The sequence below is a fragment of the Anguilla rostrata genome, chromosome 12, assembly GCF_018555375.3.
Source record: "Anguilla rostrata isolate EN2019 chromosome 12, ASM1855537v3, whole genome shotgun sequence".
In the NCBI taxonomy this organism is placed as follows: domain Eukaryota; kingdom Metazoa; phylum Chordata; class Actinopteri; order Anguilliformes; family Anguillidae; genus Anguilla; species Anguilla rostrata.
Genome location: NC_057944.1, coordinates 13459226 through 13477563, shown reverse-complemented (window position 1 = coordinate 13477563; position 18338 = coordinate 13459226). Strand labels below are relative to the sequence as shown.

At 44.3% G+C, this 18338-nt stretch overlaps 1 protein-coding gene across 3 annotated transcripts in view; it reads right to left on the bottom strand.

Moving 5' to 3' along the window:
• Positions 1-18338, bottom strand: part of zbtb16b (zinc finger and BTB domain containing 16b) — a 111332-nt gene that overhangs the window by 51257 nt on the left and 41737 nt on the right. For all 3 annotated transcript variants that reach the window (XM_064303812.1, XM_064303813.1, XM_064303814.1), the window contains exon 3: positions 14933-15030. In XM_064303812.1, the coding sequence (XP_064159882.1) occupies positions 14933-15030 (98 nt within the window). The remainder of the gene's footprint in view (positions 1-14932; positions 15031-18338) is intronic.

Sequence of the window (18338 nt, the reverse complement as noted above, 5' to 3'; positions counted from 1 at the left end):
CACATATATTCTTATTCTGGGCAACAGATATTCTTATTCTATTCAACTTAACTTCTAACACATTATACACTGTTAAATATCATCAACAAATGTAAACCTCAAGAACAGCAAATGACTACTTTCCCCCCCATTTACCTTGATAACATTCAGTCCAGTTTTTGAACAAGCTTTATTAGTCATTGACCTCCAAAATACTCACAATGTAAAAAATCTTGATGAGCTCTTAAATGTGTTAACAAAAAAATAGCAAACAAACAAAAAAACTAAATAAATGAGTACATTTTCATATTGCACATAGTACATATTTGTGCTGTTGCAATATTTGCTTTCTTTTGGGGGGGGGATTTGAACCTGCACACACCTGGCCACAACTCTAAGGGCAGCTTCCTCAGCACTGAGCCTCAGAAGGCCGTATCACGGGCTGAGCAAAAGGCCTGTTTTATAAGGCAATGCAGTGGTACAGCCCTCAGTCTCGGATGGCCAGGAGCACACTTTGTGCAGACCCTCCATAGGTCAATAACCTGTAAAGATTTAGCATTTAGGGCCCATTATTTCCTGCCTTAAAATCACACGTTGTCAAAGCGCCTCTGTGGTTTATTAAGCTCAGGATCTGTGACCCTTGAGGGGTGGGGGCTGGGGAATCAGTCAACGCAATGACCTCCACAACAGCAGTGTGAGGCAGGGGAGGAAAGAGGAGGGAATCAACACCAACATCAATTCCAAAAAAAAATCAACAAAGCCCCTCAAGAAAGAGAGGGAGAGAGAGGGAGGGGGGGAGAGAGAGAGAGAGAGAGAGAGTGTGTGTGTGTGAGAGAGAGAGAGAGAGAGAGAGAGTGTGTGTGTGTGTGTGTGTGAGAGAGAGAGAGAGAGAGAGAGAGAGAGAGAGTGTGTGTGTGTGTGTGTGTGTGTGTGTGTGAGAGAGAGAGAGAGAGAGAGAGAGTGTGTGTGTGTGTGTGTGAGAGAGAGAGAGAGAGAGAGAGAGAGAGAGTGTGTGTGTGTGTGTGTGTGTGTGTGTGAGAGAGAGAGAGAGAGTGTGTGTGTGTGTGTGTGTGTGTGTGTGTGTGTGTGTGTGTGTCTTTGGGTAATTTGCATCTAAACAATGAGGTCGTTTTAAGGCACAGTCCATCATGAGAGGCTGTCTTTGTTCAGTGGTTAGTGCCTGGCTAACCACTTTACAAAAAAGAAACAAAACAAAAATAACACACAAACAAACACACACACACACACAAACACACACACAAACAGCACATGGAAAACAGCTGATATGTACATATATTCACCACACCTGAACCATGAAGCCAGTAAATAACCATGCAAGGACAAAAAAAAACACACATTCACCTGGACACAAATAACAGCAAATCCAAAGATAAATAAAAATATGAAAATTCAGACCATGTAGGATAAATAGGGAACTTAAAAGACAACCACTATAATTTAGTTTATTGGATGTTAGATATCTATTCCGTATATTTCAAAAAAAAAAAAAAAAAGTGTATAGAAAACCAAGAAATAAATATATGATCTTTGCCATAGGACAAAGTGGGTTTGCTTGCTTTGTTTTAAATGTAATATCAAATGCTGGCCAGCTGGACAAGCATGATACTCTTTCATCACCTAAAAAAATGACAAAAAACTAAAAACAATGATGCAGAGATAACAACAGAGAGAGAGAGAGAGAGAGAGTGTGACAGAGAGGAGATGGGAGAAGAAAGAAATGTTGCTTCCATAAACTTCCTTCCCTTACAAAAGTGGACAGTGTGATGGCTCATTAACTTCCCCACAAACACTTTTTACAATGTCCCCGTGCATTCCAGGGCTGCCTCTTCAGCTATCCTTTTCCTACAGGTTTAAATCCCCAAAACACCCAACCCCACACCAACACCCCCCCCAATTCCCCCCACCAAAAAATTCACACATCACTTCACGAGGCCCCCAGGAGCCATTAGTCTTTAACCCCCCCATCCCTCAGGACAACATGAATATCATAAACTCACATTCAACCAATATCAAAACACTGTCTTGTGAGCTGTCCTTACAAACCCCTTTAGCAGAGCAAACAGTGAGAGTAACAACAGCGCAGAAAAGCAGACCAGCAGCAGCAATAGCACAAGGTCTACCTTTACACCCTTCCTCCCACTGGACTTGGTAGTAGAAAAAAAAAAAAAAACATCCATTGTGCATCTTGGTTATTTCCAGATGGCTTTAGGATCACTTTGATCTTTCCCCCCTTTAAACATGAAAGCACTATCGGCAGCTCCGCGTGGCACTCTACCCTCCCCGCGTGCGAAACACAGACGTTTCAAAGAGACTTCCACAAGAGCCTTCATTTTCTGTTCATACGGTTCGTGCAGCAGCTTTAAAATCTGTCGTGAGAAACTGAGACAAAAGTTTCCCTTAGACACCGTCATAAAACACATATCTTTTTACTTCAACTGCATTTGCATAGATACCCATATTATGCAAGAAAGTAAAATGATCACTTGTCCTTGGTGACACATGGGCATGTAATTCAATTAAATTTCAAAATACAATTGCTTGAAATAAAAAATAGTAATAACGATCACTCAACTGCTAGGGATGAAAAAGCATTTTTTTCCCTTTCTGTGATGCATTTAAAGCACAGCATGCAACACATTATAACGGATTGTATGCAGCGCTTTCAAACAACACCTTGCTGAAAAGACCAGAAATCACAGGGTCTGTGTACACACAAATTCACGATGTACTACACATTACCCACAAATACCCACAAATGGACCAAACTTAATATAAAAACCCACCCAGCGCAAAGCTGTACTTCAGTCCGCCTGATGCCACTACACAGGGGTCTGTGGGGCGTGTCGCTGGTACTACACTGTGCTAGCAGCAGAGATTCCCACTCAGGAGCCCCAAGAGATGGGCATCGGCCAGCTGCAGGTTCAGCTCCCACACGTGCTACTGCCTCTGCCTGTCGAAGCCTATTAACCCAACCCGAACTGCATCATAAATACATACCCTGCCATCAATAAATCAATATGTTCAAATGCAAGCTATGACTATTATGACTATAGCTATATAAAGAATCCTGGATATATATATATATATATATATATATGCCCACTGAGGAAATAAGATGCAAACTGTTGCGGATAAAAAAAAGGCTAGTAGGTAATATTTTTAAAACTCTCTAAGGGTATAATCTCATTAACACAAACGCAGCACTGTGGGGAAGGAGGGGGGTTTGGCAGTGAATCATTTCTGTCCGGTAACCTGCCAATCCGGGCAGCGTAAGGAAAAAGCAAACAGCTGTGTGGTTCTGGGCTCCTGGCTGCAGGAAAAGGAGCGAGCCTGACCTAAAATAAATAAATAAAATATAAATCCATACTGGCCCGAGGCTGCTCTCCAATCTATTTTCTGCTCAGCTGGTTTTAAATGAAGTTATTATGACTCATTAAAACACCCGCAAGCTTGTGGAAGTCAGCCAATTACAATTTAAATTTAGCCTCTCTTTACTACCTCCCTCCTACACTTTTACTGTGAACCCCCCCCCCCCTTCTCACTACTACCATGCACACCATAAACACAGGCTTGCTTTTTAGGCCTACATCCACATAAACACCGAATTTCACTTTTACAGCAACATTCTCCAACACAGGTAAATTTTACAGCAAACAAGGAATTTCAGTAAAGGTGGGAACTTAAACTTGAAAACAAAAACTTTAAGTAAAAATCAGGAAGACACTTAAAACTGAAATGCCATGCTCATAGCCGAATAAAATTTGTATTCTAGCGTGTCACCTTTACTAAAATGCTCTCTGTGCGTACAATTTAGACAGATTCTCTGACATTACTGATTTTGTCTGTTTCTGCCTCTTTTATCTACATTTCCAGAGTGATGTGGCAGAAACTCTGGTTAAAACCATGTCTATAAAACCAACTTTCTGTTGCATAATTTGCCATTTTTGAGATCCAAATGAAACATTAACTTGATCTTCTTTGAAGTTCATTTATGCGGTCAACTATTTTGAGTCATAGAGAAAACCTTACCAAACTCAGTGAATGATTTCCAGATCGAGAAAGATACAGATATCAATCTAGACCGCTTTAGAAGCAGCCAAACAAATAGCGTGTCTGTGTGTCTGCGTGTGTGTGCGTGTGTGTGTGTGTTGCGTGTGTCTGCGTGTGTGTGTGTGTGTGTGTGTGTGTGTGTGTGTGTGTGTGTGTGTGTGTGTGTGTGTGTGTGTGTGCGCGTGTGTCTGCGTGTGTGTGTGTGTGTGTGTGTGTGTGTGTGCGCGCGCGTGCATGCTCTTGTAAATGGCTATTGACCATCAAAAACACAAGCTGCTGTTGGAACAATAAATCCAAAAATGAAACATACATTGAGACATACATTTGAAACGTGACTACTCAACACTACCAGATGCAGCCAGTCTGAGAGGAAGTACAAGGGTCATTAGAGCTTCGATAAGCCTTTGTAATTAAGCCAACAGAAAAAACAAACTATGCAATACACAGCCCCTTACCAGTAACCGCTTTTCATGGCCAGTAAGTTTATTTATTTAACTGTAACCAAGTGTACCAACGTTAAAATTAGCTGATAAGAGAACATTCTCACCTGTGTACAGGGTTATATCGCAATGTTAAATTTTACATATAACTTCCCTTAATCAGATAATCAATGGGCATATGCAAAAAAATCTACTTTAGTTCTGTTTTTTTTCTTCTTCAGAATTTCCATCATACTGTGTTCTTTGCATTCAGAAGACAAAACTCTCCATAATTAGCTTTTTCCCCTCAATAAAATAATCGATTTACATCCGCTTTCCAACCTAGAGGCTGACAGCCAAATGTAGAGGTACACCTTGGCAATGAAATTAATGACCGAAAACTGGATTTTTAATTAATTATTTTTCTTCATTTATTTATTTTTGAATAGTGAAAGAAATTACAACGTATCGGGGTGGACCTTATATCACTTTGTATGGAAGCTGGCATCGCTGTCACACGAAGTACAGGCAAACGTGCATAATGGTGTCGTAGTAATACAATAACACAAGGTGCCGGATTTTCACCCTCCTCGTATAACAGTCATTATGCCTATTCTAACCCTCTATCGAATTTCAGACGGTTATGAGTTACTGTGCCTCCCACAGTGACATGGCAAATACCGTTCATTAAAAGGTGTCAAACACAGCACCGCACGGTCACGTAACAATGAATTGCACCTGATCCCTTTAAACCTGCCTGAGCCTTCACCTCACAGACGAGCGTGGCATTTTAATTCCTCGCCCCCATCCCCCCCCCGCCCCCCAGAACAAAGGAGACCCGCGCGCCTCTCCAGACGTCGCGCGCGTGTGTTTCGTTTCGTTATTGTACGCGGGCGAAAGTTGCATTTTTTGATGCATCGCTTTTATTTTCAGCAGAACAAATTAATCCTCAGCCTTCCAGCAACGTTCTCCCTTTTGATGGGAGCCGCTCTGAGGACGGGGGGGGGGGGGAGAGAAAATGATGAAGCGAATCCAAAATTCAATCGCCTCTGTTCTCTTTTAGAAAGCACACAGTGTACTGTACAGCCCATAAAACTCCAAAACAGCCTCCAGACGCTGCCGCAATCACCCTCCATCAAAACACTTTGTCTCGCATACAAAAATAAGACCCGGCATTGAGCTGAATACCAAATCAACCCATTAGAACACAGGCCACTTGCTACTTAGCAACCAAAGGGATTTAAAGCCACAATACCCAGCGACAAAGGAATAAGATCAAGATCTTTTAGAGGGCATTACAGCTGGCTTTAGCATTTTTGTTTTAATTGAAAGCACTTGCAAGATGTCAGTTTAAAAGAAAGGTCAGAAACCTGAAAAATTTGGAACAGTGTCCTAAAACAACCCTCCACACGAGGCTGGATGCGTTCTTAAGGGAAAGCAAATGTCATAAATCATTGAAAATCATTGAATGTAAACCTTAGTTTAAGCAGTCCTCTATTAAATGATCTGTAGCTAATATGTATAATTTACATAAGCTATTTTAGATTTGTTCATAAGGTTTCTGTACATCTTGTTTGCATGCGTGTGTGTGTATATATATATATATATACATACACATATATACACACACGAACAAGATATACAGAAATCTTGTGAATGAATCTATATATATATATATATATTTTTTTTTTTTTTTTTTAAATACAGTTTGTCAGCAAAGTGCTAAAGAGCAAATATTCTGGCCGAATACGGTGCACCTCACTTTGTGTAAAATATTTCCTTCACGCTGACAACACGACACACATTCGTCAGACGTTGTGGATGAATAAGACGTGTGTGTTAAAGTGGCCACCCCGCTCACCCCATATGAACCCAATAAAGCCCCACAGAGGCGCTCGTTCAGTGTGTGCATTGTACCGGGCACACAGCCTCCATCAGCTGCATGTGAACAGAATAAATATGATTCCACAGAAAAGAATGACAGCCGTGGAATGCTTACGCCACGTCTGGCATGGGAATGCCGAGAGGAAAATAAAGGACGTGTGAACTATGGATGCTGCTAAAACAGACCCCTGTGGGTTTTCACCTGCTGCAATAGGATCATGGGTTTGAACATTAACATGCTATTAACATGTCATGTACCCCAGAATCATGCGTGTTCCATTGCTTTCTGCCTAATAAATACACTCTATTGATCTTTAGTAAAAATATAGCGCTCATAATCCTTTGTTAGATTTTTAATGAATCCATGTACCTAAAGATACATGTACCTAAATAATATGCAAATATATGGAAGCAAGTCCTTGGATCATAGGCAATCAAGCGGCTCTGATAGCATGTAATGTATGCAGTACCGAATACACAAACTGACATGTATATATGCTACGCTTTTATCTGTCTACAGACATAAATAACATAAAACAGTTGTGCCAATTTACAGTACGAATTGCCAGTAAATCTAAAGTAACCTTAAACACAAACGCAAGAGACAGGAAGCAGTAAATGAAACATGAGAATACATATTTAGTGTAATAATCTGTGAAGACTTATTACCACGCTCAGTAAACCAGGCGATGCATCACGTTGCGAACCATGAATCACAATGGCAGTTACATTACATTATTACAATCCTGCCAGCTATGAATCTGTAAACAGGAAGAGCGGCGAGCGCCTGTGCTACTGCGCGCACCTGTGGCCTAAAATCCCACGTAGCGCATCCTGACACACACCGCGTGTTGTCTTTTCCCCAGTTGAGGGTAGAGTAAAATGCACGGCTGGCTGCGTGAACGCATTTCGTCCTCGTTGTTCCTGGTTCATTCTGGGTGCAGGTTTAGGATTAGCCCCAGATAAATTACGGTGGTGAGAAAAGCTGTCACTCAAGTTGCAGCATGCAGAGCATTTGGCTTCCGTCCCTGCCTCCAACATATTTACGATTTGTGGACAAGTTTTGATTTGTTTGGCCTTCCAATTGAAGCTATATATTTTTTAAAAATCACGATCATTGATGTCAAGCAATAAGTTGGAGTCCATTTTTATCTTCAGTATCAATATGTCTTGAAAGTGTTTTCACAAAGAGAGCACATTTTGCACTGGATTCAATCAACATTTAATTGACTTACTCTTTTGACTTACAATGCAATGTTATAATGGCTTTTTTCCTTCACAAATACAGTTTGGCAGGTTAATTTTGGCGATCAATGAAATTGCAAATGTGTCTGCTACGAAAAAGAAGCTAACGCTTGCCTGCAATTCTGAGTCACAGTTAAGGACAAAAGCTGAATGAATCCACACCTTTTACTCAAATGAGGTTCTTATGTACACTCTTACACACAAAAATCATCAACAATATCAACAAAAAAAAAAGTCTCTCCAGCCATTATTTGGGATACATTATCCCTTCACTAAGCTCCGCATTATGGTGACTGCGATGGAGGTTAACAGCGTGTAACAAGTGTGTAGCCTTTACTTGTAAGGTTAAAAGGTACTCTTAGCACGTTCAAAGCCAACCTTTGGCTACTCAACTTAAGTTGGCACTATAAAAGGAGCAAGAATGGAAGAACAGAAAAATAACCCGAGAACATTACTAATACCGCAGAGGTACAGTTTGGAAAACCTTCCATACAAATCTGTCAGTGTTATTGCACCCTATTGAGCCCTCGGTGTCAGTATTAGCAGCGAGCGCGCCCACAGCCCTGAGCGAGGAGAGGGAACAAAAGGAGACCGTGTGAGGACAGATAAAGGTAACCACCCCAGAACCACGACCGGCTGCGTAATTGCTCCCGAACCTTCAGAAAAGGGAAGAGATTTATGTCTCTCATTAAACGCAGCCCCGTTTTGAGCATGGGTTAAATACCCATCACGGGTCAGGGAACATATTATGGGTTTAAACCACTGGAGAGAAGTTGGGGCAGACAGCCAAACGGAAGCCAAAGTGATTTTTTTATGCCGACCGTCAGCCTTAATGATCCGTCTTCGGGGGGGTCGGGGGGGGGGGGGAGGAAACTGCCCCTTTTCATCGGGTAGCGCTTAATTTATAAATAGGGTCACGTTGGGTTATTTTCCCCCCCTTTCCTTTTCAAAATTTGTGATGGTTTTATTTAAAGCCCCCGCTCCCCCTCCCCTCTTCTCCCCCAGCACACCCCCCCCCCTCCTGCTCTCCTCTCTATTTTGGAATATTCGGCTTGGAGTGCAGTCAAGTTTCATTAATTTCTGGTCCGGGTACAGTATGTTCCTGGACAAACATCTGCGAGCGACCATAAACGCTCCGGAATGCTGGCAGAACATCCAGACCTGCCGGCAGCCGATGATGTCATCACTCTAAGGGAAGGGCTGGAACGCGGCCAAGCCAACAGTGCTCCAGCAGGGCTACAGACAACAAGTGAAAGCATTTTACAGGGCATTTGCTTTTTCCTTCTTTTTTTCTCCCCTTTTCTTCTTGAATGCCTTAAATTCTTCGTCTTTTTTTTTTCTCTCAAATGCCTCTCCCACTTATATCACAGTGCACACACGGCGTACGCAGGTGTCTTGACAGCTACAGAATACGGCCACACAGGTTACACAAGGACAGGAATATAAGCCCTGTGTTAGACCTACGCCCTAGGTCTTCGGTCTCATGACAGCGTGGTCTTTGAGAGGGTAACTGGGATTTATAGAATCAAAATATTATCATAGCACACATTCCTAAAGACAGAGGGCAGTCTTGTGCATTGTTTAATACTTAAATTTGGACTGTCTGTTTGCTTTACTTTTATAAAAAGTAATTACTTGTAAAAAATAAATGAGGATGTTGGGGGGGGGCTCTGGGTGAGTAAAGCTCTATCTCTATGTTCTTTCCCAGCAAAAAATAAAAAAATAAAATAAAAACAGGGAAAAAAAAGCCCAAATCCTTCGAGATGTAATAAGAGGTCCAATTAACCAAGAAATCTGAAAAAAAACAGCATTTCCACTGATTCCTCTTTCATCAGAATCTTTGAACTGTTTCATCATAATCCTTGAATTGTTATTCAAGCAACCGATGTTTTGCCTTCCCTTCCTTCTGACATGCGTCTTGACAGGAAGTTGCACGCTTTAACTGCGGCGAGTCTGAAAGGAGACAGACTCTTTGATTGGACCAGACATTCAGACGTGCAGAACCAGTAGTTTACAATTCACAGCTTTCGCAGGTGGTTGCATTCCATGCATGTTCAGGTGTGGAGGATCATTAGTTACAGTTACTTCTACAATTTCAGCAAATTTGTGTTGAGCCAATCTTTGCATAACAACCGTTTTAAAACAAATGTTTTATAACAAATCATCAACTATAAAAGGGGAGCAACCACTGCTCAAGAAAGTTAGATAGTTAGAGTTAGAATTTATCTACTCCCCTTCAAAAACAAAAAATAAATAAATAACCCAAAAACAGGAAAAAGGAGATTTGCACTGCTTGCCTTTCAGTAGTGTGTTAAATTATAAAGACCCAATGCTGCCATTAAACTGTATACACTCCATCTGCCTTCAAAATAAAACTGCATCAGATTTATAATACAGGTGTAAAGCACCTGCAGCTAACAAAAAATAAAGTTTGTGCTCATTTCACCTATCAGAAAATATATGAGGCATATAAAATGGAAAGGGTGGCATGAAACACAAGGAGAAATATAGTTTTATTTAACATAAGCTTCCCAAGCTTTATCACCTTTTATCCTGATAATCAAAAACCACAAAATACTCCACCTCATGATAATTCATTAGCAACAATGCTGTTTGCTTTTCCCCTGAACCAAAAAGTCATCATTGGTCATGTGCCAACATTGGCACTTCTCTCTGTGTTTTGGTCATATATGCAATTGCATGAGGTGGTCAGCTGATCAGGAGAACCTATACATTACATCAGGCTTCATCATTCCCTAATGTCCTATGGTTCCATGTGTTACATTATGTAGGACTGTACAGGGTACAGCAACTGCCACAACTGGGTAAGCACTGCAAAACCTGCCTGGGGAATGTAAGGGTGATTGTGAGCCGTTCAGTCTCCGTCAGTTTATCGCCACTGGACTTCTGTGGAAGTTGTTTTCCGTTCTCTTCTCGCTCCTGTGTTCTTCTCTAACCATAACATTGGCAGACCTCTAACAGACAGACTATCTGACCACGGAATGCTTTGGCTCCTTGCAAGAAAGCTATTTTGATGCATCTGTGAGGCATTTGGTCGAATGCATTTTGGGTCAGCGTGACCCCAGCGCTGAAATACAGACTGGATTTTGTTTTCACATCCACCAGAGCCCCCATTTGAAACGCTGAGGCTCAGAGACTCAGTACCAACTCAGCCGTGATTTTCTGAGCTTGAGCCCACGGGATGACTAAAGTCCCGTATCCTGTTGGACAAGCCCGCTTCAGGCTACAGTTCAGTCTCTTCTTGGCCCACAAAAGTGCAGGGTAAAGCCTTTTACCTCCCAGGATTCACATTCAGTTTAGGGCCCTAACCCAGCCCTGAGAGGGTCAGGAACATCACACAGCCACCTTTAAAAATATATGCGAGTGAGCAAGCAAACGAATGAACGGACAAACGAACAAACAAACAATCTCCGACTAACTTACTCATTCACTCATTCTATAAATGGGTGCACTGACATATCCTCAGACATAAACAGTCAATAGCAAAAATATGGAGGCCCACCACACCATCCTTATTCTGAGTCACCACAGAAGTTATTCTCAATTCCGGAAGACGATCTGTGCATCTTGCAGGAACAGCAGCCGTTGGGAGGTCTAGCCAAAACAGTCTCTGGAACATCGCCAAGGCGATGACAGGTTCCATTAACGGGAGTGGTCAGAAGTTAGCCACACCCCCAAGACGGGGCAGGTTAATAAAGTCAAGCGAGGCCACGGGCCCTCTGGGAAAACAAGCCTCAGATTTAATCAGGTGGACAGAAGCTGGAGCTCTCTCCCACCCTCTCAGTAGCCACAGAGAGCCCTGCAGAGTCCTCCTTACACACAGCGCTGTTTGCGTTCGGAAACCGATCAATCTGCTCCGTCTTTTCAGGAATATTTCTCTCAGATTTTTTTATTTTTAACCTGTGAGCAAAGGGCAGAGACTCCCGTCTTTTCTCCCTATTCTCCCTTCACTCTCGTTCAAGGTACATTACATTTTACTTATCAGGATTGACTTCGAGACTCACAGAAGGAGTCATTTCAGTTTTATGACTGTCGGTTTTTATGACCACACATTCTTACCATTTCACATTATATTCTCGTCTGAGTATGGCACTTTATGTTCTATTACTTTTCTATCGCGCGGTTGAAAGGTGAGGTTATTCTGGTTGCTTCACAGTTTGGGCTGTGAAGCTGCGAGATGGTTCGCCTGATGTTCATTCCGTTTTCACAGGAATGCGTTCTGGCACAGTCCTCAGAATTTCTGTGGTGCCAAAACTGGAGCCGGGACCAAAGAAAAAAACCAACCAAACAAAATAATCCCGACAAAGGGTTCAGGGAGAAATTGCTGGCATGTAGCGGACACCTCCCGGCCACCTGTGCCAGTTTATCATTTTAGGCCGCAGGGCGTACGCTGACGGTGAGGGGTGGGGGGGGTGGGCGGTCAGGTTACCCGGGGATCCCAGCGAAGCTGGGCAACTCTCAGGGGGCCAGACGGCTCGTTAAAAGCAGCGGCAATGGCACAAGAGAGCCACGGCATTGACCTCAACCGCGCGGAATACCAAAAAAAACCATTAAATCCCATTCCGTTCCTGACTGCGTGTGGAGCTTCCCTTCTCTCCCGTGCTGGTGTTTGCAGTGCTATATGTCCACAAAGCACCCCTCCGCTCTCCGAGCCTGCACTTTGACAGGCACCGCGCCACCCACCCACCGCCCAAAGCCACTTCCCTCAGACAATAAAGGGGAAGGGAAAAAAAAACGCTGGCGCGGGACTCACTGTACATACTGTACCCATGGCAGTGGCAAACTGCCCAGGCTGGCGCGCGGCCAACGCCACAATAAAATAAACACAGAGGCTGCCTGCGCTCGCTGAGAAGGCGGGCGGTCAGGAGGGCAGGGTTAAAGTGGCATGCCAAAATACGAGCTGCATACCAAAGTACCAAGTATCAAGTATCTCTCTCTCTCTCAAACCAGCTGTAGGATGAACAGCTGAGGCCCCATTACTGCAATTACAATCTATAAAAACCGCATGACAATGAAAGATATGGTTATTAGAACACAGAGAGAGATGCAAAGTCACCCCCCAGTGTCTGACGGTGCCTGGACTTGAGCCTGGAGAGGAGAACGCCAATCAGGGCTCCTGAACTCTGGATTCTCTCTCTCTCCCCTTCCACTCTCCGGCAATTTCTGGTCCGTCAGCTCTGTGTGACGCTGACGGCTGAACTCGGACGCCCTCTTCATAAAGCAGCGCGTCAGTTCTTTCCATTAGCCGTGTGTACTGACCAGCCGCGAAACTAGACCAAACAGCACCCCACCCCCATCCGAACAGCTGTAAAATCCACAAACCGTGACCTGCACACTACTACATAGCTGTTCCCTGGCTCAGGCTAGCAAACTGCTGCGGCGATGTCCTCTTTCAGCACTGAATCAGCACCAGCTGCCAGCTGAAAGAGCGCATTCCAGTGAAAAAGCTTACATTTGATACGTTTGTCGATATATTTTGCACAATTACATGCTTTTTACCATCCCAGCTGGCGCCACTTAAGCTTAAAACAAAACACACATCTTCCAGGGATGGCCTCAGCTTCTCACAAGAGTCAGCGTAAGATCACAAAACCTGAAGTATTTTTGACGGGTATACCTGTGACCATCTACACAGAGGAAGAACTGGCAGCGAGTGCATTTGCATGGAGGACCTGCGCTGGACATGCAAAGCGTAGTTTGTGTGCCGCGGCAGTTTAGCGGTTCTGAGCCAAAAGCCAGGCTCTTTTCAGCAAACCACCATCGGCACAAAGCGCCCCGCAACGCCCCAGCTCATTCCCTCACCATTCTGAACGGAGGAGAAACAGCACCATGCAGTTCCAAACGATCAAAGGTGCATATATCTACATATGTATATTAAATACATTATATTTAAGTTGTATATGATGGACTTGAAGGTAATTATTTATGTGTATATATAATAAACATGAAGTTCACCATTTAAGTTATAGAAAAGGGGTAGGACCATATAAGTGTATACTTCTTCCTACTCCTTTTCGGACATGTAATATTTATTTATTTTGTTTATGGAGAATTTGCTTTACATGTTTACTGTTCATTTTATCGGTCATTCTTTTTTTGTATGTGTTCGTTTTCTTATTATTTGTTACAGTTGTTCGAAATAAATCTATTCAATTCAATTCAATATATCGATTTGTGGAATACTATAAAACTATAAAACTTTCCTCTTCCTAGTAAACAAAATTTGTGAGGAGCAATTCCGGAAAGTAAAGAAAATCTGAGCAATCGCGACGCGCAACATGCTGCACATAACGAGCAAGTCGGCCTCCCGCCTCGTTCAGGAACACCACTGAGAGAAACGGCAGCGCGTGCCACCTCCGACAGGCCGATCGTCTCGCCCGAGTCCCTCCCCGGTGCTTAGCACAGACAGGAAACTCAATTAAAGCGGGTCGTTCCCCAGGCGTACAGTAAGCCCCACCGATCGATCGGGAGCCGGGCCGGGCCGAGTCGTGCGGCTCATTCCGTTTCCTGGGAGCCCACGTGTCACTGACCCACTGGATCTCCTTATTGCACAATCACTCACCCCACGATCACACCCCTCCCCCAATAAAGTCTCCTGTGCCACAACACGCCTCCCCATACAGCCTCCTGTGGCACAGCCCCGCCCATCTCCCCTCCCCATACAGCCTCCTGTGCCACAGCCCCCCCCCCATCTCCCCTCCCCATACAGCCTCCTGTGGCACCCCGCTCCCATCCCCCCCACGCCATCCTTTACACTGGGGAAAGACGGTTCCAGAAACTTTGACTCACCTAAAGCTGAATGTCAACAAGACTCTTCATTTTAAATAACTTCAAAAAGCCCCTTAGAGTCGAAGGTTTTGAGCTCTGGAAGGAATGTTTCTAGCCATGCTCCCAAATTATTCAAAATCCAAACCTCCATGGACTGCCACTTACTATTCTAAAGACTGGTACACTCCACATAATTTTATCCCACAGACAGATTTTTTTCAGGGGCTTTGCAGTTCTGCCAAAACTCTGTAAACCTTGGCGCATACACACTGAATTTTCTTCACTGCTCCACTGACTGAAACCGTAATGTCTGAAAATTTCTCATGCCTTATTTCATGAAGAATTGCATCCCCAAAAGCACTTATCATAGCAAGAAACAACTGCCAGTGAAAAAAATAAAAACAACCTTCAGTAATCTGAATGTTTGTCCAAAGCAAGAAACAGCTTAAGAAAAACAGGCGATGGCTCTCAGTGTAAGTAGGCATGAGTGGACTGTGAGTTTGCAACACGTTTTTGAATACAGAAGACTTTTCTTTTTTAAATACCTGAGTGAGATAGCAAGTGCATCCGGAGACGTAAGCTGTCCAGGAAGCGTTTCCCACACAGCTCGCACCCATAGGTTTTCATCCCGCTGTGCAGCTTCCTGCAAGGAGAACAAGAGAAAAAAACACAAAACATTTTTATTCAACAACAGAAAAAAATGCACATTTTAAAAATGTTAAATGGATGATTTTCTTCAAACATTTTAGGATAACTGGGGCTACAGAAAAACAGGGTTTATGATCATTTTTGGCCCTGCAAATAAATAAATACGTAAATAAATGAATTACTGTGTGTTAAATGTGTGTACAATTTTAAAAAGTTAAGTGCATCGATGCAATTTAAGCCTTTAATTGGTCAAATATTAATATATTATATATCAGGCACTGTTGAATAATAGCTTGGCTTCCTGTTTATGCTTCAGATCAGGCACATGTAAGGTTCCAGATATTATCAGCATCCATGGTAATAAACTCTTAGGAATGATTTGAGCCTTACTAACATACACCCTATTCTGGGCTGCCCTTCTGGGCACAGTCAGCACTGGTCAGTCAGAATTCAATTATACACTGTGGGGCTCGTCTCTGGTCTCTGCGCTAAGAGAGAATGCTGGATGCACCACCCAATAACACCCCCCAGCTGAACCATTGAAAGATCATCCAGAAAGGTGGTTTATGTTTTACTCTGAGGCATCCGGTTGGCCAAAACAACATCCTAGAAACAGTTAGTGGCCTTTAAGGGGAACATGTACGGAACATCCAGCCGAATACACTCTTGCAGCTTAGTTTTTGTCTTCTTTTCTGAAAGCCAAAACTGAATCCTGTGGTCCCATTTACCATAGACAAATTTAGAAGAATAAATAGTGATGAGTCCAGCCCCCCCCCCCCCCCAAAGAATGTTCCCAAGCTCGGTTTAAGAGCAAAGATGCTGAATGTTTGTCTGTGAGCTTTTGGGTGTTCTGTTTCTAAGGGAAGTGAAGCCACAACAGGGGTTGTCACCAAATTATATTGCCCTCTGGCTTTTACGCGCAACCAACAATGCACTCTTCAAGGGAGAGATAAGAGCAGGCATGACTCCCTCTGAGGATATAGTGTACAGAAAAATGGATCCAGTTACCCCCCCAAAGCCACGGGCCATTGGTGAAGATGTGCTCACCACTTATTTTCAGCAGGTGAAGCTTTTTATTGTTCAAGTTCTCGCCTCAGGTTTGGGGGTGCCCAGCGGAACAATGCACTTTCCACAGGAGCAAGCCTTTTCAAATAGCATCCCCAAAGTTCTTTTAATTTGGGCTCCTTTAGCCTCTGGTAATACCCCCCCCCCCCACTCCCCCACTGCCGGAAAAGTAATTAGCTCACTGTTCATACCTCACACCTCAGGTAAAAAACATATGACTATTGCAAGAGGAAAAACAAAAAATGTGCGTGTGCGCTTTCTCAAGTATTTTCTATTTATGAACCAGAAAGAAAAGTGCTAAACGTTTTGTGAACACAAAGTTGCAATTAAAAATGTGACAAAACAGAGGGAGAAGCGACTCAAATAACAAAAACAGGAATGAAATCATACGCCATGTAGCGCCTCTCTCAAACGACTATCGGACTGTATCGTGTGACCAAAAAAGACGAGATAGAACCCAGTCTCGCACTAAGCACAAACATTGCATAAAAAAACAGGAAACAAAGAAAAACAAACGCACATACCTCCCAAATCCCCAAATAAATCCTAATGTCTGCCTAACGCTGTGGGGGGGGGGGGGGGGAGGATTTGTGGCGCGCAAACAAACAAAGGGGAGAAGTCAAGCCCTTTGGCAAGCAGTGGGTAATTAAAAAGGCCTGTAAACGGCTCGCGAAATAAAAGCTACTTCAAAAGGTGGTTGAGCAGAGACCCCTCAGTGGTCTGCACAACGCCAGCTAGGCCCCAGCTCTAGCTGCTCTTCGTCTTTCCAGCAATTTTTAAATCGCTAAAAATAATACGATTTTTCAATCGCTGTTAATGCTGCCGTTTCCATTTTCAGCGTGCACGTGTTTAATTTGGCCGCGTTCTTTACCCAGTTCTTCCATTCCCCCGTCAGTCTCCTTTGTTGAAAAGCACTTTGAGCAGCTGCTATTAAAAAGACCTGTGTGCAGTGTATTATTGTTGTTAATTAAACCAAATTAGCCAGAGTTCCATCAATCTACATTTGTTATTTAAAGCATATTGCATCCTTTAGCCAGAGAGAAGAGCTTTTTTTCTGACCTCTTCCCATGGGTTTATGAAGACAGCAGCAGAGCAGGCCACTCTAAGGAGCAGCACACTGCACAGTGCGTGTCCTTATGAGCAATACTGACTCTGCTGACTATATCATATATATCTATATGAGCAGCCATACTCTTTTTCGCCTTTTCTCAGTGCCCTCTATGAAATTCTTACACGATTACTTTAGCTTAATCTGGGATCTCTCTTGTAGGTTTATATGCTCTATCTGGGATAAATGGCCTTTGCAGTGGAGTGCAAACTCTGTTCCACAGTTAGTAGTGTGGACTGCTTAAGATGACAAATAAACTGTTCATGAGTTAGAATGCATTTTACCGATTTATACATTTTCAGACATTCAATGACTGCCCAATGGAAAGAGCGAGTTCTCAGTTTTTGTTCCCGTTTTAGTTTATCGGGGTTAATTCCGTCCGCTGTAAGGTAAATGAATGGACTGGTCTGGTCAGCGCAATCCGAAGCCAGGAGTGAATGTAACGGCCTGCCACTCCACTCCGACTCATTTACACAACCAGCGCTCTCTCTGCGCCGTTACGCGGCGTCTCCAGCGCGGTGGTCGCGTCGCCGGGGCGAAGAGCAGACGTCTCCAGCGCGGTGGTCGCGTCGCCGGGGCGAAGAGCAGACGTGTCCAGCGCGGTGGTCGCGTCGCCGGGGCGAAGAGCAGACGTCTCCAGCGCGGTGGTCGCGTCGCCGGGGCGAAGAGCAGACGTGTCCAGCGCGGTGGTCGCGTCGCCGGGGCGAAGAGCAGACGTGTCCAGCGCGGTGGTCGCGTCGCCGGGGCGAAGAGCAGACGTGTCCAGCGCGGTGGTCGCGTCGCCGGGCGAAGAGCAGACGTGTCCAGCGCGTGGTCGCGTCGCCGGGCGAGAGCAGACGTCTCCAGCGGGGTGGTCGCGTCGCGGGCGAAGAGCAGACGTCTCCAGCGCGGTGGTCGCGTCGCGGGCAAGAGCAGACGTCTCCAGCGCGGTGGTCGCGTCGCCGGGCGAAGAGCAGACGTCTCCAGCGCGGTGGTCGTCGCCGGGCGAAGAGCAGACGTCTCCAGCGCGGTGGTCGCGTCGCCGGGCGAAGAGCAGACGTGTCCAGCGCGGTGGTCGCGTCGCCGGGCGAAGAGCAGACGTGTCCAGCGCGTGGTCGCGTCGCCGGGGCGAAGAGCAGACGTGTCCAGCG